General features: G+C 48.6%; 1 protein-coding gene across 5 annotated transcripts in view; it reads left to right on the top strand.

The window, feature by feature from the left end:
• The window catches only part of LOC109883783 (tumor protein 63), a 178,195-nt gene that overhangs the window by 98,156 nt on the left and 53,682 nt on the right, over window positions 1–26,357 (top strand). For all 5 annotated transcript variants that reach the window (XM_031838166.1, XM_031838165.1, XM_031838170.1 and 2 more), the window contains one exon: window positions 7,448–7,705. In XM_031838166.1, coding sequence (XP_031694026.1) covers window positions 7,448–7,705 — 258 coding nt within the window. The remainder of the gene's footprint in view (window positions 1–7,447; window positions 7,706–26,357) is intronic.

Genomic DNA, 26,357 nt, shown 5'->3' with positions numbered 1-26,357 from the left:
AATGAGAACTTGTTCTCAACTGGCCTACCTGGTTAAATAAAGGTGTTCTCAACTGGCCTACCTGGTTAAATAAAGGTGTTCTCAACTGGCCTACCTGGTTAAATAAAGGTGTTCTCAACTAGCCTACCTGGTTAAATAAAGGTGTTCTCAACTGGCCTACCTGGTTAAATAAAGGTGTTCTCAACTAGCCTACCTGGTTAAATAAAGGTGTTCTCAACTAGCCTACCTGGTTAAATAAAGGTGTTCTCAACTAGCCTACCTGGTTAAATAAAGGTGAAATAAAAATAAATAAAACACTTACAACAAGTTACAGTCATTAGCAGAAGAAGCTAATCTACCCTTGTGATCTGAGTCTAACTAGGCTAGCCTTTAGCATAAGAAGCTAATCTACCCTTGTGATCTGAGTCTAACTAGGCTAGCCTTTAGCATAAGAAGCTAATCTACCCTTGTGATCTGAGTCTAACTAGGCTAGACTTTAGCATAAGAAGCTAATCTACCCTTGTGATCTGAGTCTAACTAGGCTAGCCTTTAGCATAAGAAGCTAATCTACCCTTGTGATCTGAGTCTAACTAGGCTAGCCTTTAGCATAAGAAGGTAATCTAGCCTAGTGATCTGAGTCTAACTAGGCTAGCCTTTAGCATGAGAAGGTAATCTAGCCTAGTGATCTGAGTCTAACTAGGCTAGCCTTTAGCATAAGAAGCTAATCTACCCTTGTGATCTGAGTCTAACTAGGCTAGCCTTTAGCATAAGACGCTAATCTAGCCTAGTGATCTGATCCTAACCAGGCTACCCTTTAGCATAAGAAGCTAATCTAGCCTAGTGATCTGATCCTAACCAGGCTACCCCTTTAGCAGAAGAAGCTAATCTAGCCTAGTGATCTGAGTCTAACTAGGCTAGCCTTTAGCATGAGAAGGTAATCTAGCCTAGTGATCTGATTCCATTTTGTTTGTACCTTTATTTAACAAGGCAAGTCAGTTAATAATAAATTCTTATTCTACAATGACGGCCGAGGAACAGTGGGTTAACTGCCTTTACGGCCTAGGGACAGTTTGTTAACTGCCTTGTTCAGGGACAGTGCAAAAGAGTTTTACCTTGTCAGCTCAGGGATTCGAACTAGCAACCTTTCAGTTACTGGCCCAACGCTCTAACCACTAGGCTACCTGTCGCCCCCCTACCTGCCCCCCCCCCCACCCTTAACCAGGCTACCTTTAGCATGAAGGCTTTTTTAGCCTTTTAGCCCCCTGTGCATGCCAAATGGCACCCTATGCAGTTATATAGTGAACTACTTGTGCCCAGGTCAACCGTAGAGCACTATATACTGTAGTGAATAGAATTCCATTTGGGCCGTAGGACCAGTGTCTATAGTCAGGGATCAGGCAACAAGAGGGGCCATCTGATTCAGCAGCTCTCCCATTCTAAAGCACCTTCATTATGCTCTAATTGCTCTCCATTGTAAGGCATGTGAAGGAGGTGTGTCTTGAGACAGAAAACGTAAACATGTTTCCCATGCCAATAAAGTCCTTTTGAGATGAAAACCTCTGCTGAGTGTAGGGCTGGAGGGTATGCTCACAACCCCCCCCCCCCCCCACTCCACGGAGGAGTTAGCTTTCCCTTTGTGTGGGGCGGGGGGGGGGGGGGGGGGAGGGCGGGGGTGTGTGTGGGGCGGGGGTGTGTGTGGGTGTGTGGGTGTCTGCGTGCGTGCATGCGTGTGTTCCTTTCACAATACACTCGTCTCCTAACACCTGCCTGGTCTAACCTGAGACATTGTTCCCCTAGACAGGCTCTTGAAAGACCCAGTCTCATTGTTTCCGGGGGGGTTGGGGCAGACTCGTGACACACACACACACACTTCATTATCCGAAATCAACTCGAAGCATCTCCCCTGAGGCGTTGTTGATGAGATTTGTTTGCGTTGGCTGGAATGACCTCCCTCAGGTGCTCTGTGTGTGTGTGTGTGTGTGTGTGTGTGTGTGTCTCTGTGTGTGTCTCTGTGTGTGTGTGTGTGTGTGTGTGTGTGTGTTGTGGAAACAATTTAGTTTCTTGTTTTTAATGTCTTCTGTATGCAGTGTGTATGGGAAAATAATGGGTGTGTTATATTTGATTTATGTTCTAGAGTATTCATACCATGTCAACTTGGTTATTGTTACTGGTTATTGTTTGTGTGTTACCGTGTGTTACTGTGTTTGTGTGTTACCGTGTTTGTGTGTTACTATGTTTGTGTGTTACCGTGTTTGTGTGTTACCGTGTTTGTGTGTTACCGTGTTTGTGTGTTACCGTGTTTGTGTGTTACCGTGTTTGTGTGTTACCGTGTTTGTGTGTTACTGTGTTTGTGTGTTACCGTGTTTGTGTGTTACCGTGCTTGTGTGTTACCGTGTTTGTCACCTGGTGATGTGAGTGGGAGGGAGTGAACTATACAGCTGTGTGGGACGGGGGACCTCGCAGACTGAAATCAACAAGGGGCCTTTGACTGCCTGTCTGTCCTGCAGAGATTAATGGGTGTCTAAAGAGACCCAGAGCCGTGGCAGAGACACCTCGGCCTGGAATGTGTCTTTTATACATGGAATGGAATGGAGGAGCAGAGCAGATAGAGCTGGAAGGGAAGAACGATCTGAGAGACAAGGCAAGAAGGGCCTTCTATGCCATCAAAAGGAACATACATTTCAACATACCAATTAGGATTTGGCTAAAAATACTTGAATCAGTCATAGAGCCCATTGGTCTGGGGTCCGCTCACCAACCAAGAATTCACAAAGTGGGACAAACACCAAATTGAGACTCTGCACGCAGAATTCTGCAAAAATATCCTCCGTGTACAACGTAGAACACAAAATAATGCATGCAGACCCACTAATTATCAAAATCCAGAAAAGAGCCGTTAAATTCTATAACCACCTAAAAGGAAGCGATTCCCAAACCTTCCATAACAAAGCCATCACCTACAGAGAGATGAACCTGGAGAAGAGTCCCCTAAGCAAGCAGGTCCTGGGGCTCTGTTCACAAACACAAACACACCCTACAGAGCCCCAGGACAGCAGCACAATTAGACCCAACCAAATCATGAGAAAACAAAAAGATAATTACTTGACACATTGGAAAGAATTAACAAAAAAACAGAGCAAACTAGAATGCTTTTTGGCCCTACACAGAGAGTACACAGCGGCAGAATACCTGACCACTGTGACTGACCCAAAATTAAGGAAAGCTTTGACTATGTACAGACTCAGTGAGCATAGCCTTGCTATTGAGAAAGGCCGCCATAGGCAGACATGGCTCTCAAGAGAAGACAGGCTATGTGCTCACTGCCCACAAAATGAGGTGGAAACTGAGCTGCACTTCCTAACCTCCTGCCCATTGTATGACCATATTAGAGAGACATATTTCCCTCAGATTACACAGATCCACAAAGAATTTGAAAACAAATCCAATTTTGATAAACTCCCATATCTACTGGGTGAAATTCCACAGTGTGCCATCACAGCAGCAAGATTTGTCACCGGTTGCCACGAGAAAAGGGCAACCAGTGAAGAACACACACCATTGTAAATTCAACCCATATTTATGCTTATTTATTTTATCTTGTGTCCTTTAACCATTTGTACATTGTTAAAACACTGTATATATATATAATATGACATTTGTAATGTCTTTACTGTTTTGAAACTTCTGTATGTGTAATGTTCACTGTTAATTTGTATTGTTTATTTCACTTTATATATTCACTTTATATATTATCTACCTCACTTGCTTTGGCAATGTTAACACATGTTTCCGATGCCAATAAAGCCCTTGAATTGAATTGAGAGAGACACAGAGAGAGAGAGAGACACAGAGAGAGAGAGAGACACAGAGAGAGAGAGAGAGAGAGAGAGAGAGAGAGAGAGACAGAGAGAGAGAGAGACAGAGAGAGAGATAGAGACACAGAGAGAGAGACACAGAGAGAGAGACACACAGAGAGAGAGAGAGAGAGAGACCTGGAGCCAGGTAGGGAGGAGAGGAGAGGAAGGGACTGGCTAAAATCCAGGAAAGAAGCATTCTCCCTACTCTCAAAAGGCAGACATTTTGATTGCGATACCACTCGTTCTGTCTATAAAGTGTGAACCCTGTGACTCCAGTCTGTAGATGTTGGGGGATCTAGAAGAACGTTCTAGCAGTCAACTATTGGTTAACTTGTACTAGCAATGATTTGGTATATAGCAGTTATGTATGTGTGTGTGTGGAAAGTTTAAAAATACAATTAAACAGCATCATAAAAGACTTCAAATATCAGTAATTACACAGATCTGAGTCTGATCAACAAGCTGACTGTAGAATTAATTGGGAAAACTTCTTGGGGAAAAATTATGTGAAGAAAAGCTTGTTTCTCCAGTACTGTGACAGTGACATCATTTATACGGTCGTTGCCCGTATAAATGGGAAATCACCGGGAAGGAGCCATTTATCTGGGGAGGCTGTTGACGTGGCCGGTGTGATCTGGGGAGGCTGTTGACGTGGCCGGTGTGATCTGGGGAGGCTGTTGACGTGGCCGGTGTGATCTGGGGAGGCTGTTGACATGGCCGGTGTGATCTGAGGAGGCTGTTGACGTGGCCGGTGTGATCTGGGGAGGCTGTTGACGTGGCCGGTGTGATCTGGGGAGGCTGTTGACGTGGCCGGTGTGATCTGGGGAGGCTGTTGACGTGGCCGGTGTGATCAGAGGAGGCTGTTGACATGGCCGGTGTGATCTGGGGAGGCTGTTGACGTGGCCGGTGTGATCTGGGGAGGCTGTTGACATGGCCGGTGTGATATGGGGAGGCTGTTGACGTGGCCGGTGTGATCTGGGGAGGCTGTTGACGTGGCCGGTGTGATCTGGGGAGGCTGTAGACATGGCCGGTGTGATCTGGGGAGGCTGTAGACATGGCCGGTGTGAACTGGGGAGGCTGTAGACATGGCAGGTGTGATCTGGGGAGGCTGTAGACATGGCCGATGTGATCTGGGGAGGCTGTTGACATGGCCGGTGTGATCTGAGGAGGCTGTTGACATGGCCGGTGTGATCTGAGGAGGCTGTTGACATGGCCGGTGTGATCTACCAGAATGGAAACAGAGCATAAGGACTGTTTCTTCATTTTGTCAGGAACTCTGTTACTTTCTGTTTACTGGACATGTTCATGGAGACAATAAGGCGCGGCTTATTGCAATGTTTCTAATCTGAAGTTCATGGGTATTCATAATGATTTATTACCTCACTGTTTCGGTGTTTCTAGAACAGAGGGAACGGGGAAAAAAACCCTGATGAAAGCTACGGGCTCAAACACGTTGGTTTGGACTTTTAACAATAAACGGAAAACATTGAAGAACTTCCAGTGTCCTCCAAGAGCTGTTGGCTTCTAGAGTGTTTTCGTGTCCTCCAAGAGCTGTTGGCTTCTAGAGTGTTTTCGTGTCCTCCAAGAGCTGTTGGCTTCTAGAGTGTTTTCGTGTCCTCCAAGAGCTGTTGGCTTCTAGAGTGTTTTCGTGTCCTCCAAGAGCTGTTGGCTTCTAGATTGTTTTCGTGTCCTCCAAGAGCTGTTGGCTTCTAGAGTGTTTTCGTGTCCTCCAAGAGCTGTTGGCTTCTAGAGTGTTTTCGTGTCCTCCAAGAGCTGTTGGCTTCTAGAGTGTTTTCGTGTCCTCCAAGAGCTGTTGGCTTCTAGAGTGTTTTCGTGTCCTCCAGCAGCTGTTGGCTTCTAGAGTGTTTTCGTGTCCTCCAAGAGCTGTTGGCTTCTAGAGTGTTTTCGTGTCCTCCAGGAGCTGTTGGCTTCTAGAGTGTTTTCGTGTCCTCCAAGAGCTGTTGGCTTCTAGAGTGTTTTCGTGTCCTCCAAGAGCTGTTGGCTTCTAGAGTGTTTTCTAGTGCAGGGTTTCTTAAACTATGGGTTGGGACCCAAAGTGGGCCCTGGGCATGTGAGAAGTGGGTCGCGAGTTATGAGAATACGGCGCTCAATATTAGGAAGGTGTTCTTAATGTTTGGTATAACTCAGCGTATATTCACACATTTGAATTTGGGTCGTTGGAGGAAAGTCCCCTCTCATTTGAGTCGTTGGAGGACAGTACACTTCTCATTTGGGTCGTTGGAGGACAGTACCCGTCTCATTTGGGTCGTTGGAGGACAGTACACTTCTCATTTGAGTCGTTGGAGGACAGTACACATCTCATTTGTGTCGTTGGAGGACAGTACACGTCTCACTTGGGTCGTTGGAGGACAGTACACTTCTCATTTGGGTCGTTGGAGGAAAGTACACTTCTCACTTGGGTCGTTGGAGGACAGTACACTTCTCATTTGGGTCGTTGGAGGACAGTACACTTCTCATTTGGGTCGTTGGAGGACAGTACACTTCTCACTTGGGTCGTTGGAGGACAGTACACTTCTCATTTGGGTCGTTGGAGGACAGTACACTTCTCATTTGGGTCATTGGAGGACAGTACACTTCTCACTTGGGTCGTTGGAGGACAGTACACTTCTCATTTGGGTCATTGGAGGACAGTACACTTCTCACTTGGGTCGTTGGAGGACAGTACACTTCTCACTTGGGTTGTTGGAGGACAGTACACTTCTCACTTGGGTCGTTGGAGGACAGTACACTTCTCATTTGGGTCGTTGGAGGACAGTACACTTCTCATTTGGGTCGTTGGAGGACAGTACACTTCTCATTTGGGTCGTTGGAGGACAGTACACTTCTCATTTGGGTCGTTGGAGGACAGTACACTTCTCACTTGGGTCGTTGGAGGACAGTACACTTCTCATTTGGGTCGTTGGAGGAAGGTACACGTCTCATTTGGGTCTGAGGAGCTGAAATAGGTTGAACAAGCCCTATTCTAGAGTACACAGTCTTACTATATTGAGTCAACCCAGCCCTGACATATGAGTCCATAGAAACAGCTTGTATTGCTGATAAGAAACAATAAGAAAATTCAGTAAATACGGGTGTATTTGAACTCGGAATCGGTCAGAAAACACACCTCCAAGACTGAAATCAGTTTTTTTCTAATGAGCAACAGCAAAAACAGCGTATTCAGGGGCTCCATGGTGACATCACCAGGCGCTAAATTAGTTAATAGACCAATAAGAAAGAGAGTTCCAAACCTCTCTACCAATAACAGCTAATTTTCTTGCTTGAGAAATTGCTCTTTGCTAAGAAGCTTTTTTTAAATGTATTTTTGACCTCCCCTCTCAATCTTCTCACCTCTCCCTAGTTACAGTGCAACAACCTGGCCCTTGACCCCTAAAAACTGCTCCATGAGCACCATAACATGACTGCCCTCTCCTCCAATCGGTTCAACCTCTGTGTGTATGTGTGTCTTTTGGTGGGACAGGGATAAAGTGGAATTGGACCTACAGTTGGTCATTAAAGTAATTCTCCCTCCCTCCCTCCCTCCCTCCCTCCCTCCCTCCCTCCCTCCCTCCCTCCCTCCCTCCCTCCCTCCCTCCCTCTCTCTCCTCCAGTCCCAGTATACCAACCTGGGGCTGCTGAACAGCATGGATCAGAACATCCAAAATGGCGGCTCTACCTCCACCAGTCCCTACAACAACGAACATGTCCAGAACAACGCGTCAGCTCCTTCCCCCTACGCCCAGCCCAGCTCCACCTTCGACGCCATGTCCCCCTCCCCGGCTATCCCCTCCAACACAGACTACGCCGGGGGACACACCTTTGACGTCTCCTTCCAGCAGTCCTCCACAGCCAAGTCTGCCACCTGGACGGTAAGAGTTAGATTTTAAAGTGCATTTCACATGGGTCTCACTTGACAAATTCCCCAAAAACCTACAGTAGGACCAGTCACAATGTTATCCTATCAATCGCATAATTTGGGAGGGGGGGGGGGGAGCATTTGTTTATCATCCAATTGAATAATGCATATAAAAAAACAATTGATTAAACATTATTAAACATTATGTACTTTTATTGTTATTTGAAATTAGATAAGCAGAAGTCAGATGTCTGAGATATATATTATATATATATATATATAACCATATATAATATGGTTGATTGATGTATTCTGTCATGGGCCCTCCAAGGTTTATTTATGAGTCAGCTGGATCTTCCAGTGAGGTCTGGGGGTCATGGTATAACGTAATACTCACCTGGATTAAAGACTGAATCTGTAGAAAATGTGTAAAAAGTTGTATGAAGCCAATCAGTAGTGCTCCAGGCTGTTTTGTAATGCACAATACATCAAAAGCTCTCCGTTGCACAACTCTGTCTGGTGGGGGAAAGTTGGTCTACCTCGTCGCGTGACACATGATGAGAACATCCCGCCCTTTTCTCAGAACCTCAGGCATGACAGTTGGTACAAGCTCAACCTTTAGGCCTAGTCCAAGACTTTTAGTCTTCTTGACTAACATTTTCCCCAGCCTTGAAATTCCTAGTGTTTTTCTCAGAGCCATGACAGTTCAGTTGTAACAGGAAGAGATCATTGTGTATCTTTTAATAAATTAACAATATTAACTCAAGGCACGTGCTCACGTCTGGATCCTCCAGAATGACAGTGGATCATTTTCATGTCTGGATCCTCCAGAATGACAGTGGTACATTTTCATGTCTGGATCCTCCAGAATGACAGTGGTACCTTCTCACGTCTGTATCCTCCAGAATGACAGTGGTACATTCTCATGTCTGGATCCTCCAGAATGACAGTGGTACCTTCTCACGTCTGTATCCTCCAGAATGACAGTGGTATATTCTCATGGCCATTCCTCCAGAATGACAGTGGTACATTTTCATGTCTGGATCCTCCAGAATGACAGTGGTACATTTTCATGTCTGGATCCTCCAGAATGACAGTGGTACATTCTCACGCCTGGATCCTCCAGAATGACAGTGGTACATGTTCATGTCTCGATCATCCAGAATGACAGTGGTACATTTTCATGTCTGGATCCTCCAGAATGACAGTGGTACATTTTCATGTCTGGATCCTCCAGAATGACAGTGGTACATTCTCACGCCTGGATCCTCCAGAATGACAGTGGTACATGTTCATGTCTCGATCATCCAGAATGACAGTGGTACATTTTCATGTCTGGATCCTCCAGAATGACAGTGGTACATTATCATGGCTGGATCCTCCAGAATGACACTGGTACCTTCTCACGTCTGTATCCTCCAGAATGACAGTGGTACATTCTCATGCCTGGATCCTCCAGAATGACAGTGGTATATTCTCATGGCCATTCCTCCAGAATGACAGTGGTACATTCTCATGTCTGGATCCTCCAGAATGACAGTGGTATATTCTCACGTCTGTATCCTCCAGAATGACAGTGGAACATTTTCATGTCTGGATCCTCCAGAATGACAGCGGTACATTCTCATGTCTGGATCCTCCAGAATGACAGTGGAACATTTTCATGTCTGGATCCTCCAGAATGACAGTGGTATATTCTCATGTCTGGATCCTCCAGAATGACAGTGGTATATTCTCACGTCTGGATCCTACAGAATGACAGTGGTATATTCTCACGTCTGTATCCTCCAGAATGACAGTGGAACATCTTCATGTCTGGATCCTCCAGAATGACAGCGGTACATTCTCATGTCTGGATCCTCCAGAATGACAGTGGAACATTTTCATGTCTGGATCCTCCAGAATGACAGTGGTACCTTCTCATGGCTGGATCCTCCAGAATGAGTGGTACATTCTCATGTCTGGATACTCCAGAATGACAGTGGTACATTCTCATGTGTGGATCCTCAAGAATGACAGTGGTACATTCTCATGTCAGTCTATAGGACTCTTTCCCCCTCCTTTTGATCTCATCTGACTCACACCTGATTCGGAGAGGATTTCAGAGTGGTATTATTCACAGAGAAAGAAAGGGTAACTTCTTTCCAGGTGTGTTGTCTTTCTTTCTTTCTTTCTTTCTTTCTTTCTTTCTTTCTTTCTTTCTTTCTTTCTTCTGTCTGTCTGTCTGTCTTCTGTCTGTCTGTCTGTCTGTCTGTCTGTCTGTCTGTCTGTCTGTCTGTCTGTCTGTCTGTCTGTCTGTCTGTCTGTCTGTCTGTCTGTCTGTCTGTCTGTCTGTCTGTCTGTCTGTCTGTCTGTCTGTCTGTCTGTCTGTCTGTCTGTCTGTCTGTCTGTCTGTCTGTCTGTCTGTCTGTCTGTCTGTCTGTCTGTCTGTCTGTCTGTCTGTCTGTCTGTCTGTCTGTCTGTCTGTCTGTCTGTCTGTCTGTCTGTCTGTCTGTCTGTCTGTCTGTCTGTCTGTCTGTCTGTCTGTCTGTCTGTCTGTCTGTCTGTCTGTCTGTCTGTCTGTCTGTCTGTCTGTCTGTCTGTCTGTCTGTCTGTCTGTCTGTCTGTCTGTCTGTCTGTCTGTCTGTCTGTCTGTCTGTCTGTCTGTCTGTCTGTCTGTCTGTCTGTCTGTCTGTCTGTCTGTCTGTCTGTCTGTCTGTCTGTCTGTCTGTCTGTCTGTCTGTCTGTCTGTCTGTCTGTCTGTCTGTCTGTCTGTCTGTCTGTCTGTCTGTCTGTCTGTCTGTCTGTCTGTCTGTCTGTCTGTCTGTCTGTCTGTCTGTCTGTCTGTCTGTCTGTCTGTCTGTCTGTCTGTCTGTCTGTCTGTCTGTCTGTCTGTCTGTCTGTCTGTCTGTCTGTCTGTCTGTCTGTCTGTCTGTCTGTCTGTCTGTCTGTCTGTCTGTCTGTCTGTCTGTCTGTCTGTCTGTCTGTCTGTCTGTCTGTCTGTCTGTCTGTCTGTCTGTCTGTCTGTCTGTCTGTCTGTCTGTCTGTCTGTCTGTCTGTCTGTCTGTCTGTCTGTCTGTCTGTCTGTCTGTCTGTCTGTCTGTCTGTCTGTCTGTCTGTCTGTCTGTCTGTCTGTCTGTCTGTCTGTCTGTCTGTCTGTCTGTCTGTCTGTCTGTCTGTCTGTCTGTCTGTCTGTCTGTCTGTCTGTCTGTCTGTCTGTCTGTCTGTCTGTCTGTCTGTCTGTCTGTCTGTCTGTCTGTCTGTCTGTCTGTCTGTCTGTCTGTCTGTCTGTCTGTCTGTCTGTCTGTCTGTCTGTCTGTCTGTCTGTCTGTCTGTCTGTCTGTCTGTCTGTCTGTCTGTCTGTCTGTCTGTCTGTCTGTCGTCTGTCTGTCTGTCTGTCTGTCTGTCTGTCTGTCTGTCTGTCTGTCTGTCTGTCTGTCTGTCTGTCTGTCTGTCTGTCTGTCTGTCTGTCTGTCTGTCTGTCTGTCTGTCTGTCTGTCTGTCTGTCTGTCTGTCTGTCTGTCTGTCTGTCTGTCTGTCTGTCTGTCTGTCTGTCTGTCTGTCTGTCTGTCTGTCTGTCTGTCTGTCTGTCTGTCTGTCTGTCTGTCTGTCTGTCTGTCTGTCTGTCTGTCTGTCTGTGTCTGTCTGTCTGTCTGTCTGTCTGTCTGTCTGTCTGTCTGTCTGTGTCTGTGCAGCTTGATGCACCACTCACCGTGTACTGATGTCTCAGCAGCAGACTGACAGAACCAGCTCTTCTAGCTCCACTCTGCCTGGCAGCTCTGCTCTACTCTGCCTGGCAGCTCTGCTCTACTCTGCCTGGCAGCTCTGCTCTACTCTGCCTGGCAGCTCTGCTCTACTCTGCCTGGCAGCTCTACTCTGCCTGGCAGCTCTGCTCTACTCTGCCTGGCAGCTCTGCTCAACTCCACTCTGCCTGGCAGCTCTACTCTGCCTGGTAGCTCTGCTCTACTCTACTCTGCCTGGCAGCTCTACACTGCCTGGCAGCTCTGCTCTACTCCACTCTGCCTGGCAGCTCTACTCTGCCTGGTAGCTCTGCTCTACTCTACTCTGCCTGGCAGCTCTACTCTACTCTACTCTGCCTGGCAGCTCTACACTGCCTGGCAGCTCTGCTCTACTCCACTCTGCCTGGAAACTCTGCTCTACTCTACTCTGCCTGACAGCTCTACTCTGCAGTGCTTTGTCATGATTCTCTATCATTATGTGACAGTGCTGTAGTGACAGCTGTTGCTTCAGAGCCCCAGCTGCACACAGCTTCTTTGTGTAGTTATGTATTGCTGATTCTGTGACCATCTGCTCTGACTCCACGGCCATCTGCTCTGACTCCATGGCCATCTGCTCTGACTCCACGGCCATCTGCTCTGACTCCATGGCCATCTGCTCTGACTCCATGGCCATCTGCTCTGACTCCATGACCATCTGTTCTGACTCCATGACCATCTGCTCTGACTCCATGGCCATCTGCTCTGACTCCATGACCATCTGCTCTGACTCCATGGCCATCTGCTCTGACTCCACGGCCATCTGCCCTGACTCCATGACCATCTGCTCTGACTCCATGACCATCTGCTCTGACTCCATGGCCATCTGCTCTGACTCCATGGCCATCTGCTCTGACTCCATGACCATCTGTTCTGACTCCATGACCATCTGCTCTGACTCCATGACCATCTGTTCTGACTCCATGGCCATCTGCTCTGACTCCATGACCATCTGCTCTGACTCCATGACCATCTGCTCTGACTCCATGGCCATCTGTTCTGACTCCATGACCATCTGCTCTGACTCCATGGCCATCTGCTCTGACTCCATGACCATCTGCTCTGACTCCATGACCATCTGCCCTGACTCCATGACCATCTGTACTGACTCCATGACCATCTGCTCTGACTCCATGACCATCTGTACTGACTCCAATGCCGTGTCATGCCGTGTACCGTTGTGTAAAACCAAAAGTAAAGAGCACCCCATCTAGCGGTCACAATAGTTAGCTACCATCTGGGCTACTCCATATCTCACCTGTGGATGAATGGATTCAATCGTTTTCTGTGTTCTATATATAGGCTCTTTTACTTCAAGTGTTGGATCTCTCTTGTGAAATCATAATATTCATGGGAAACTATGTGGCTGAACCAGTTTCACATGGTCTTATTCAACTGTGGTACGGGAATTGATTCTGGACCATTATGGTCCAGCTAAGTCATCAATCTCCAGATTTGGCAGACGTTATAGAACTAATGTCCTAGAGTAAACAGGCGGCAGGATTCTGGCAGTGCTCTGGGGCCCATCTCAGCCAGCTCATTGGCTACGACGACTGTGGGATAGTGACATTTACTAAATTCCCACACTTCCTGTCTCTGTCATCTTCACAGCACAGAAACAGAAGTGTCTGATGTGCAGTTGGTTGTGTGAAGAGAAGAGTAAGAGGGTGTGAATGGGAGGCACGCCCCAAACCTTGTTCTAGACTCTGGATCAGGCACCGTGTCTTCATAAACCCACTAAGTGTCTGTCTGATGTGCAGTTGGTTGTGTGAAGAGAAGAGTAAGAGGGTGTGAATGGGAGGCACGCCCCAAACCTTGTTCTATACTCTGGATCAGGCACCGTGTCTTCATAAACCCACTAAGTGTCTGTCTGATGTGCAGTTGGTTGTGTGAAGAGAAGAGTAAGAGGGTGTGAATGGGAGGCACGCCCCAAACCTTGTTCTAGACTCTGGATCAGGCACCGTGTCGTCATAAACCCACTAAGGGCTCTATTCTATCAAACATCACCAATGGTAAATCTTAGTGGCAGTGCTCCATGTCCAGGGGTGTGTTAAGACAAACTTTTGCTATTTTCACAGCAGGAATTATGGGCGCAGTAGCTGGAAGTGGAGCGAAAGGGCTGGGGTTTTCACAGACCAAACCATCAGCTAAACCAATATTACTCTGAGGGCTTTCTTTTCGTCTGGCGCTACGGCAGCGCAAATTCCAAAAAGCACTTCAGTTTGCAATTTCAGCATGTATGATATCAGACAGGTAAATTGCTGAACCTGGTGCATTGGATGGAAAATGGCAGAGCGCCAGTTTTTACATGCTGAAATTGCAAACTGAAGTGCTTTTTGGAACTTGCGCCTCCGTAACGCCAGACGAAAAGACAGCCCTTGGAGTAATATTGGTTTAGCTGATGGTTTGGTCTGAGCTCATCATGAGGAAGTTTAAGCCATATTTAACACTAAGGCTACCTTACATACACAACAGGATGGATTTCAGGATTGGTAACCAATGGTTTACAACACATCTTTTATCATACAAACACTATGTCAGCATAAAGCACTCAACAATTAGTAGACAAACCCTGCATGCTGTTGTTTTGTAGTGGTATCACTGACTATGTCCTCTGTAGAAATAGTCATTTATTCATTACCACTAGTGGGCTAATGGTTGGTTGAAGACATACCAAAATATCTGACTGAAAAAGCTGACCGAAAGAGCGTTGTCTCTTTAATGACCGGGTCAGTCTGATGGAGATGTAGTGATAGTAGTATGGGTCTCAGTCTGAGGGCTCTACAGCTTTCCATTTAAAGCTCCTGGAAGCTACACAGAATGGCTAGACTAGCTCAGCCACTGGCCTGATGGCCTTATGGCACAGGGCCACTGTAGGCATCACCACCCCAGCTTTAGTCTGCACATAGAGCTGCTAATGCTCCCTTTTAATGGGCTGGCTGTGTGTCTCTGTGGGATCTTACAATGGGGACTTAGTCCACAGTGTGTTCTGTCTCTGTGGGATCTTACAATGGGGACTTAGTCCACAGTGTGTTCTGTCTCTGTGGGATCTTACAATGGGGACTTAGTCCACAGTGTGTTCTGTCTCTGTGGGATCTTACAATGGGGACTTAGTCCACAGTGTGTTCTGTCTCTGTGGGATCTTATAATGGGGACTTAGTCCACAGTGTGTTCTGTCTCTGTGGGATCTTACAATGGGGACTTAGTCCACAGTGTATTCTGTCTCTGTGGGATCTTACAATGGGGACTTAGTCCACAGTGTGTTCTGTCTCTGTGGGATCTTACAATGGGGACTTAGTCCACAGTGTGTTCTGTCTCTGTGGGATCTTACAATGGGGACTTAGTCCACAGTGTGTTCTGTCTCTGTGGGATCTTACAATGGGGACTTAGTCCACAGTGTGTTCTGTCTCTGAGGGATCTTACAATGGGGACTTAGTCCACAGTGTGTTCTGTCTCTGTGGGATCTTACAATGGGGACTTAGTCCACAGTGTGTTCTGTCTCTGTGGGATCTTACAATGGGGACTTAGTCCACAGTGTGTTCTGTCTCTGTGGGATCTTACAATGGGGACTTAGTCCACAGTGTGTTCTGTCTCTGTGGGATCTTACAATGGGGACTTAGTCCACAGTGTGTTCTGTCTCTGTGGGATCTTACAATGGGGACTTAGTCCACAGTGTGTTCTGTCTCTGTGGGATCTTATAATGGGGACTTAGTCCACAGTGTGTTCTGTCTCTGTGGGATCTTACAATGGGGACTTAGTCCACAGTGTGTTCTGTCTCTGTGGGATCTTACAATGGGGACTTAGTCCACAGTGTGTTCTGTCTCTGTGGGATCTTATAATGGGGACTTAGTCCACAGTGTGTTCTGTCTCTGTGGGATCTTATCATGGGGACTTAGTCCACAGTGTGTTCTGTCTCTGTGGGATCTTATAATGGGGACTTAGTCCACAGTGTGTTCTGTCTCTGTGGGATCTTATAATGGGGACTTAGTCCACAGTGTGTTCTGTCTCTGTGGGATCTTACAATGGGGACTTAGTCCACAGTGTGTTCTGTCTCTGTGGGATCTTACAATGGGGACTTAGTCCACAGTGTGTTCTGTCTCTGTGGGATCTTACAATGGGGACTTAGTTCACAGTGTGTTCTGTCTCTGTGGGATCATGGAATCCAAAAGAGTTCTAAAAGGGTTTTTACCTGGAACCAAACATGGTTCTTCAAAGGGTTCTCCTATGGGGACAGCTGAAGAACCCTTTTTAACATCCTAGATAGTACCTTGTCTTCTATGAGCGTAGGCTAGTAGCTGGGCTTGCTAGTAGCTGGGCTTGCTAGTAGCTGGGCTAGCTAGTAGCTGGGCTTGCTAGTAGCTAGGCTAGCTAGTAGCTGGGCTTGCTAGTAGCTAGGCTTGCTAGTAGCTGGGCTTGCTAGTAGCTAGGCTAGCTAGTAGCTGGGCTTGCTAGTAGCTGGGCTTGCTAGTAGCTAGGCTAGCTAGTAGCTGGGCTTGCTAGTAGCTGGGCTTGCTAGTAGCTGGGCTTGCTAGTAGCCACTCTAAAAACGTGCAGTTTTGTCACACAACACAATGCCACAGATGTCTCAAGTTTTGAGCGGCATGCTGACTGCAGGAATGTCCACCAGAGCTGTTGCCAGAGAATTGAATGTTCATTTTTCTACCATAAGCCCCCTCCAATGTCGTTTTAGAGAATTTGACAGTATGTCCAACCGGTCTCACAACCGCAGACCACGCATAACCATGCCAGCCCACATCTGGCTTCTTCACCTGCGGGATAAACTAGCCACCGGGATAGCTGATGAAACTCACAACCAAATAATTACTGCACAAACGGTCAGAAACCCGTCTCAATGAAGCTCATCTGCGTGCTCGTCATCCTCAACAGGGTCTTGACTTGACTGTAGTTTGGCATCATAACCAACTTCAATGGGGAAGTGCTTACATTCGATGGCCACTGGCACACTGGAGTAGAGTGCTCTTCATGGATGAATCCCGGTTTCAACTGTACCGGGCAGATAGCAGACAGTGTGTGTGGCGTTGTTAGGGCGAGCGGTATGTTGATGTCAACGTTGTTGTGAACAGAGTGCCCCATGGTGGCGGTGGGGTTATGGTATGGGCAGGCATGAGCTACGGAGAACGAACACAAGTACATTTTATCAATGGCAATTTGAATCCACAAAGATTACGTGGTGACATCCTTAGGCACATTCATGTGCTGCCATCACCTCATGTTTTAGCAACACAATGCCTCAAATTGCAAGGATCTGTACCAGATGATGTGAGCAGAGCTGGAGCGAGGAGAGGACCACGCCCAATGACTTTCCCAAAGGCTGGAGCGTCGGGCCTCCTCACCTGCTACAATACTGATCCAGTAGCGCTCACTCTACAAGCTCATGGCATGCCCAGCCCAGCCTGCACGTGTGCTGCTATAGCCCCTTACTTTAAAACACACAGGTGCAAAATCAAGGTGACTTAAAAAGCTGAGCAGGACCAAGAGCAAGAGAGGGAGTGTGGTGATGTAGTGTCCACAATTAAAGAATCAAGGTGGAATCTGAAGAGGACCAATCAGAGACAACGATAGACAGCTGCCTCTGATTGGGATACCACACTCGGCCAAACACAAAGAAATACAACACATAGAATGCCCACCAAAATCAGACCCTGACCAAACCAAATAGAGACATAAAAAGGCTCTCTAAGGCCAAAGGTGCGGACTCCGGCCGCAAAACCTGAACCTATAGAGTAGGGTCCGGGTGGGCATCTATCCTCGGTGACAGCTCCGGTGTGGGACACAGACCCCGCTCCACCTCTGGCTCCCCCCACTTTGGTGGCGCCTCTGGTGCGGGGGACCCTCGTCGCCGACCCCGGACTGGGAACCCTCGCTGCAGGCCCCGGACTGGGGAACCTCGCTGCAGGCCCCGGACTGGGGACCCTCTCTGCAGGCCCGGGACTGGGGACCCTCGTTGCAGGCCCCGGACTGGGAACCCTCTCTGCAGGCCCAGGACTGGGAACCCTCTCTGCAGGCCCCGGACTGGAGACCGTCGCTGGAGGCTCCGGACTGGGGACCGTCGCTGGAGGCGCCGGACTGGGGACCGTCGCTGTAGGCTCCGGACTGGAGACCGTCGCTGGAGGCTCCGGACTGGAGACCGTCGCTGGAGGCTCCGGACTGGGGACCGTCGCTGGAGGCTCCGGACTGGGGACCGTCGCTGGAGGCTCCGGACTGGGGACCGTCGCTGGAGGCTCCGTACTGGAGACCGTCGCTGGAGGCTCCGGACAGGGGACCGATGCTGGAGGCTCCGGACTGGGGACCGTCGCTGGAGGCTCCGGACTGGGGACCGTCGCTGGAGGCTCCGGACTGGAGACCGTCGCTGGAGGCTCCGGACTGGAGGCCGTCTCTGCAGGCTCCGGGCCATGGATCATCACTGGAGGCTCTGTGCCATGGATCGTGCCTTAGGACGGCGATATTCTCCAGCCTGCGCCCAGGGTCCCTTGCCCTCCAGTATCTCCTCCCATGTCCATTCTTCCAGAAAACGCTGCTTGGTGTTTTTTGTGGTGGGATCTTCTGGAACGCTCGTCTGAAGAAGTGGACCAAGATGCAGCGTGGGGTAGGTTAATCATATTCTTTAATGATAACAACAAAAACAAGAAAGAGAGAACCAACGAAACTTACAACCTTGCAGGGCTCAACAAGACAAGGACAAGATCCCACAACATAGGTGGGAAAAAAGTCTACCTAAGTATGATTCCCAATCAGAGACAACGATAGACAGCTGCCTCTGATTGGGAACCACATTCGGCTAAACACAAAGAAATACAACACATAGAATCACACCCTGACCAAACCAAATAGAGACATAAAGGGCGTGACAGTAAGTGTGTCTTTGTAGCAAAGTATTTATAAACAACAACAAAAAATCTGATCTCTTAAAAGGTTTATTAGAAATGTTTTTAACTTCTGTTCTATTATCTGCCCAGGGTGGCAGGTAGCCTAGGGGTTAGAGGGGTGGCAGGTAGCCTAGGGGTTAGAGGGGTGGCAGGTAGCCTAGGGGTTAGAGGGGTGGCAGGTAGCCTAGGGGTTAGAGGGGTGGCAGGTAGCCTAGGGGTTAGAGGGGTGGCAGGTAGCCTAGGGGTTAGAGGGGTGGCAGGTAGCCTAGGGGTTAGAGGGGTGGCAGTTAGCCTAGGGGTTAGAGGGGTGGCAGGTAGCCTAGGGGTTAGAGGGGTGGCAGGTAGCCTAGGGGTTAGAGGGGTGGCAGGTAGCCTAGGGGTTAGAGGGGTGGCAGGTAGCCTAGGGGTTAGAGGGGTGGCAGGTAGCCTAGGGGTTAGAGGGGTGGCAGGTAGCCTAGGGGTTAGAGGGGTGGCAGGTAGCCTAGGGGTTAGAGGGGTGGCAGGTAGCCTAGGGGTTAGAGGGGTGGCAGGTAGCCTAGTGGTTAGAGGGGTGGCAGGTAGCCTAGGGGTTAGAGGGGTGGCAGGTAGCGTAGGGGTTAGAGGGGTGGCAGGTAGCCTAGGGGTTAGAGGGGTGGCGGGTAGCCTAGGGGTTAGAGGGGTGGCAGGTAGCCTAGGGGTTAGAGGGGTGGCAGGTAGCCTAGTGGTTAGAGGGGTGGCAGGTAGCCTAGGGGTTAGAGGGGTGGCAGGTAGCCTAGGGGTTAGAGGGGTGGCAGGTAGCCTAGGGGTTAGAGGGGTGGCAGGTAGCCTAGGGGTTAGAGGGGTGGCAGGTAGCCTAGGGGTTAGAGGGGTGGCAGGTAGCCTAGGGGTTAGAGGGGTGGCAGGTAGCCTAGTGGTTAGAGGGGTGGCAGGTAGCCTAGGGGTTAGAGGGGTGGCAGGTAGCCTAGGGGTTAGAGGGGCGGCAGGTAGCCTAGGGGTTAGAGGGGTGGCAGGTAGCCTAGGGGTTAGAGGGGTGGCAGGTAGCCTAGGTGTTAGAGGGGTGGCAGGTAGCCTAGGGGTTAGAGAAGTGGCAGGTAGCCTAGGGGTTAGAGGGGTGGCAGGTAGCCTAGGGGTTAGAGGGGTGGCAGGTAGCCTAGGTGTTAGAGGGGTGGCAGGTAGCCTAGGGGTTAGAGAAGTGGCAGGTAGCCTAGGGGTTAGAGGGGTGGCAGGTAGCCTAGGGGTTAGAGGGGTGGCAGGTAGCCTAGGGGTTAGAGGGGTTGGTCTAGTAACCAACAGGTAGCCTAGTGGTTAGAGCATTGGTCTAGTAACCAGCAGGTAGCCTAGTGGTTAGAGTGTTGGTCTAGTAACCAGCAGGTAACCTAGTGGTTAGAGCGTTGGACTAGTAACCAGCAGGTAGCCTGGTGGTTAGAGGGTTGGGCCAGTAACCAGCAGGTAGTCTAGTGGTTAGAGGGTTGGGCCAGTAACCAGCAGGGAGTCTAGTGGTTAGAGGGTTGGGCCAGTAACCAGCAGGTAGCCTAGTGGTTAGAGTGTAGGTCTAGTAACCAAAAGGTTGCTGGATTGAATCCCTGATCTGACAAGGTCAAAATCTGTTGTTCTGCGGTTAGCTAGTTACGAAGATCCAGATGAAAATGTTCAGAGTTTGCAGTAGGAATCCGGGGATATGGAGAGAAAAATAGGTCCGTTATGCTCTGGTTTGAGTCACGTTGTATGAACTGGCGAGAGCTTTCTGAGCTAAAGGTTAACTGATGACCGCTAGCAGTGGTTTGCTGACTGATAGCTGGTAGGTAGTTAGCTGGCTAGCTTCAGTTGAGGGATTCCAGATCTGAAGTAAATAGACATACTTTAGAAAAACCAGATCCACGCCACATTGGGTGAGGCGGGTCGCAGGAGATTATTTAGAAGTTGAGGTTTAGAAAAATATTTTTGAAATATATTTTAAAAAGGGACACGACAGGACATAGACAAAGACATCTGACTGCTACGCCATCTTGGAAGAACTTAATTTGCCTTACCTTGCTAACTTGGCCAATTAAGTAATGTCAGTTGAGTTGAAATCAACAAATCACAGCACATATTGACTTCCTGCTTTGCTCTTCGCAATGGTCGCCTGTTCACCCATTATGTCATAATTGACTTGAATGGGGACGCGCGTTCTATTCATCGTTCTCTTCATCAGATTTCTATGGTAGCACATGCATTCAGGAGCAGAGGAGAGGAGAAATGTCTTAAAAAAAACACAAAAAAAACGTTTACTTGCGTTAGCCAAAATTCCCTGACCGTCACAGCCCTAGTTCAACGAGACAAAGACAAATACCCCTTTCAGGAAAAGTCAATATAGCTATTTGCTATTTGCTATTGTGTTTTATTTAGGTATGTTTTCTCTTTGCTGCCATATTATTCATGGGGGGTCACCAGCACCAGTGAGGAATCATTGTTACTTAATGGTTCCCCACTATTGGGAGGTTGTCACGGCAGATTTCCTCCTCTTCGTCCGAAGAGGAGTAAGGATCGGACCAAGATGCGGCGTGGTAAGTGTTCGTCATTTTAATGGAAAAAACTGAACACTACAAAACAACAAAGTGACAACCGTGATGCTAAATGAAACATATCACCCACAACCCACAATGACAAAACAGGCTACCTAAATATGGTTCCCAATCAGAGACAACGACTAACCCGCTCCAGGTAGCCAGGCCAGTGCTGCGATGTGGAATAGACCGCACTGGGCTGTGCTGGCGAACCGGGGACACCATGCGTAAGGCTGGTGACATGTACACCGGCCCAAGGAGACGCACTGGAGACTAAATGCGTAGAGCCGGCTTCATGGCACCTGGCTCGATGCCCACTCTAGCCCGGCCGATGGCTTCACCACACTCCCCATGTGCCTCCTCCCAAGAAATGTTTGGGGCTGCCTTCCTTGCCCAGGATGCAGGGACCAGTGTTCCATTATTAAAAGGGACCAGTGTTCCATTATTAAAGTGACCAGTGATTCCATGTCTATGTACATAGGGTAGCAGTCTCTAAGGTGCAGGGTAGAGTACCGGGTGGTAGCAGGGTAGAGTACCGGGTGGTAGCAGGCTAGAGTATCGGGTGGTAGCAGGGTAGAGTACCGGGTGGTAGCAGGGTAGAGTACCGGGTGGTAGCAGGGTAGAGTACCGGGTGGTAGCAGGGTAGAGTACCGGGTGGTAGCAGGGTAGAGTACCGGGTGGTAGCAGGGTAGAGTACCGGGTGGTAGCAGGGTAGAGTACCGGGTGGTAGCAGGGTAGAGTACCGGGTGGTAGCAGGGTAGAGTACCGGGTGGTAGCAGGGTAGAGTACCGGGTGGTAGCAGGGTAGAGTACCGGGTGGTAGCAGGCTAGAGTACCGGGTGGTGCAGGGTAGAGTACCGGGTGGTAGCAGGGTAGAGTACCGGGTGGTAGCAGGGTAGAGTACCGGGTGGTAGCAGGGTAGAGTACCGGGTGGTAGCAGGGTAGAGTATCGGGTGGTAGCAGGGTAGAGTGCCGGGTGGTAGCAGGGTAGAGTACCGGGTGGTAGCAGGGTAGAGTACCGGGTGGTAGCAGGGTAGAGTATCGGGTGGTAGCAGGGTAGAGTACCGGGTGGTAGCAGGGTAGATTACCGGGTGGTAGCAGGGTAGAGTACCGGGTGGTAGCAGGGTAGAGTACCGGGTGGTAGCAGGGTAGAGTACCGGGTGGTAACAGGCTAGAGTGCCGGGTGGTAGCAGGGTAGAGTACCGGGTGGTAGCAGGGTAGAGTACCGGGTGGTAGCAGGCTAGAGTACCGGGTGGTAGCAGGGTAGAGTACCGGGTGGTAACAGGCTAGAGTACCGGGTGGTGTAGGGTAGAGTACCGGGTGGTAGCAGGCTAGAGTACCGGGTGGTAACAGGGTAGTAACAGTGACTAAGGTTCAGTGCAGGGTACTGGAGGCTGGCTAGTGGTGACTATTTAACAGTCTGATGGCCTGGAGATAGAAGCTGTTTAACAGTCGCTTGGTCCCATCTTTGAATCACCTGTACTGTCTCCCCGCCTTCTAAATTGCAGCGGGGGGGGGGGGGGGGTCAAGGCATGGGTGGCTGAGGTCTTTGTCCTTCTTCCTTCCTGTGACACCGGGTGCTGTAGATGCCCTGAAGGGCAGGCAGTGTGCCCCCCAGATATGCATTGGGCTGACCACACCACCCTCCTTGCCTGGAAGGAGGGACACTGCCTTGTAGGCTGGATTCTGCCTTGTATGTGTAACAGTATAACTTTAGACCGTCCCCTCGCCCATACCCGGACGCGAACCAGGGACCCTCTGCACACATCAACAACAATCACCCACGAAGCATCGTTACCCATCGCTCCACAAAAGCCGCGGCCCTTGCAGAGCAAAGGGGAACCACTACTTCAAGTTCTCAGAGCAAGTGACGTCACCGATTGAAACGCTATTTAGTGCGCACCAACGCTAACTAAGCTAGCCGTTTCACATCCGTTACATAGGCAGGATTCTGCCTTGTAGGCTGGTAAAAGCTTAAAAGCTTACCTATGAAAACAGCCTAGAAGGCAGAATCCTGACTTCTCAGCCTCTGAGGAATGGAGCTTACCCACTGTGAAATTGAAATATTATTCACAAAACAGGAAGTGTCCCTTACAATTATACACGTATCAGTTATTCAAGCTAACAACCAGTATAGAGAACACGCTAGCTTGCTAACAAGACTACCTAGCTAGCTAGCTCACAAGACTAGCCAAGTTAGCTGCGTTGGTCCTCGTTGGTTCTGGTCTTAGGGGAGGCATGCAGCCTGGGAGATCAGGCATCGTTTAGGGCTTAAATGCCCCACATTTGCCGATCAATGCAGCCGCAGGGCTCCTCGATGAGGTGCTCATAGTGCATCTGAACACATGAATGGCTGATGATGCGTAGTACTTTTGATTATCTCATTATCTCAACAAAACAACTTTGGTTATGTAGTGATCATGAGCTAAATAAGTCACGATCTCGACATCAGGGATATTATATTATATATTATATTATATTATTATTATATTTAGTCATTCGTGTGTCCTCTCTTGACTTCAGTAATTTCGTTGATCTGGATATATAATTTATGAAATTATTTAAAAAGCCCATCCCTAGTCTGTATAGAGCTGGGGGAGGATTACTGATTGAGGATCTAGTCTCTATAGAGCTGGGGAGGATTACTGTAATGGATTGAGGACCTAGTCTCTATAGAGCTGGGGAGGATGACTGATTTAGGACCTAGTCTCTATAGAGCTGGGGGAGGATTACTGTAATGGATTGAGGACCTAGTCTCTATAGAGCTGGGGGAGGATTACTGTAATGGATTGAGGACCTAGTCTCTATAGAGCTGGGGAGGATGACTGATTTAGGACCTAGTCTCTATAGAGCTGGGGAGGATTACTGTAATGGATTGAGGACCTAGTCTCTATAGAGCTGGGGGAGGATTACTGATTGAGGATCTAGTCTCTATAGAGCTGGGGGAGGATTACTGTAATGGATTGAGGACCTAGTCTCTATAGAGCTGGGGGAGGATTACTGTAATGGATTGAGGACCTAGTCTCTATAGAGCTGGGGAGGATGACTGATTTAGGACCTAGTCTCTATAGAGCTGGGGGAGGATTACTGTAATGGATTGAGGACCTAGTCTCTATAGAGCTGGGGGAGGATTACTGTAATGGATTGAGGACCTAGTCTCTATAGAGCTGGGGGAGGATTACTGTAATGGATTGAGGACCTAGTCTCTATAGAGCTGGGGAGGATGACTGATTTAGGACCTAGTCTCTATAGAGCTGGGGGAGGATTACTGTAATGGATTGAGGACCTAGTCTCTATAGAGCTGGGGGAGGATTACTGTAAAGGATTGAGGACCTAGTCTCTATAGAGCTGGGGAGGATGACTGATTTAGGACCTAGTCTCTATAGAGCTGGGGGAGGATTACTGTAATGGATTGAGGACCTAGTCTCTATAGAGCTGGGGAGGTCACTGTAATGGATTGAGGACCTAGTCTCTATAGAGCTGGGGGAGGATTACTGTAATGGATTGAGGACCTAGTCTCTATAGAGCTGGGGAGGATGACTGATTTAGGACCTAGTCTCTATAGAGCTGGGGGAGGATTACTGTAATGGATTGAGGACCTAGTCTCTATAGAGCTGGGGAGGATCACTGTAATGGATTGAGGACCTAGTCAATATAGAGCTGGGGGAGGATTACTGTAATGGATTGAGGACCTAGTCTCTATAGAGCTGGGGAGGATTACTGTAATGGATTGAGGACCTAGTCTCTATAGAGCTGGGGGAGGATTACTGTAATGGATTGAGGACCTAGTCTCTATAGAGCTGGGGGAGGATCACTGTAATGGATTGAGGACCTAGTCTCTATAGAGCTGGGGGAGGATTACTGTAATGGATTGAGGACCTAGTCTCTATAGAGCTGGGGAGGATCACTGTAATGGATTGAGGACCTAGTCTCTATAGAGCTGGGGGAGGATTACTGTAATGGATTGAGGACCTAGTCTCTATAGAGCTGGGGAGGATTACTGTAATGGATTGAGGACCTAGTCTCTATAGAGCTGGGGAGGATGACTGATTTAGGACCTAGTCTCTATAGAGCTGGGGAGGATCATTGTAATGGATTGAGGACCTAGTCTCTATAGAGCTGGGGAGGATCACTGTAATGGATTGAGGACCTAGTCTCTATAGAGCTGGGGGAGGATTACTGTAATGGATTGAGGACCGAGTCTCTATAGAGCTGGGGGAGGATTACTGTAATGGATTGAGGACCTAGTCTCTATAGAGCTGGGGAGGATGACTGATTTAGGACCTAGTCTCTATAGAGCTGGGGAGGATGACTGATTTAGGACCTAGTCTCTATAGAGCTGGGGAGGATCACTGTAATGGTTTGAGGACCTAGTCTCTATAGAGCTGGGGGAGGATTACTGTAATGGATTGAGGACCTAGTCTCTATAGAGCTGGGGGAGGATTACTGTAATGGATTGAGGACCTAGTCTCTATAGAGCTGGGGGAGGATTACTGTAATGGATTGAGGACCTAGTCTCTATAGAGCTGGGGGAGGATTACTGTAATGGATTGAGGACCTAGTCTCTATAGAGCTGGGGAGGATGACTGATTTAGGACCTAGTCTCTATAGAGCTGGGGGAGGATTACTGTAATGGATTGAGGACCTAGTCTCTATAGAGCTGGGGAGGATCACTGTAATGGACTGAGGACCTAGTCAATATAGATCTGAATCACTGTAATCGATTGAGGACCTAGTCTCTATAGAGCTGGGGGAGGATTACTGTAATGGATTGAGGACCTAGTCTCTATAGAGCTGGGGGAGGATTACTGTAATGGATTGAGGACCTAGTCTCTATAGAGCTGGGGGAGGATTACTGTAATGGATTGAGGACCTAGTCTCTATAGAGCTGGGGGAGGATTACTGTAATGGATTGAGGACCTAGTCTCTATAGAGCTGGGGAGGATTACTGTAATGGATTGAGGACCTAGTCTCTATAGAGCTGGGGAGGATGACTGATTTAGGACCTAGTCTCTATAGAGCTGGGGAGGATCACTGTAATGGATTGAGGACCTAGTCTCTATAGAGCTGGGGGAGGATTACTGTAATGGATTGAGGACCTAGTCTCTATAGAGCTGGGGGAGGATTACTGTAATGGATTGAGGACCTAGTCTCTATAGAGCTGGGGAGGATTACTGTAATGGATTGAGGACCTAGTCTCTATAGAGCTGGGGAGGATGACTGATTTAGGACCTAGTCTCTATAGAGCTGGGGAGGATCACTGTAATGGATTGAGGACCTAGTCTCTATAGAGCTGGGGGAGGATTACTGTAATGGATTGAGGACCTAGTCTCTATAGAGCTGGGGGAGGATTACTGTAATGGATTGAGGACCTAGTCTCTATAGAGCTGGGGAGGATGACTGATTTAGGACCTAGTCTCTATAGAGCTGGGGGAGGATTACTGTAATGGATTGAGGACCTAGTCTCTATAGAGCTGGGGAGGATCACTGTAATGGATT

Source organism: Oncorhynchus kisutch, linkage group LG13 (genome assembly GCF_002021735.2).
Source record: "Oncorhynchus kisutch isolate 150728-3 linkage group LG13, Okis_V2, whole genome shotgun sequence".
NCBI classification, from domain to species: domain Eukaryota; kingdom Metazoa; phylum Chordata; class Actinopteri; order Salmoniformes; family Salmonidae; genus Oncorhynchus; species Oncorhynchus kisutch.
This window is presented reverse-complemented; position numbering and strand designations above follow the sequence as displayed.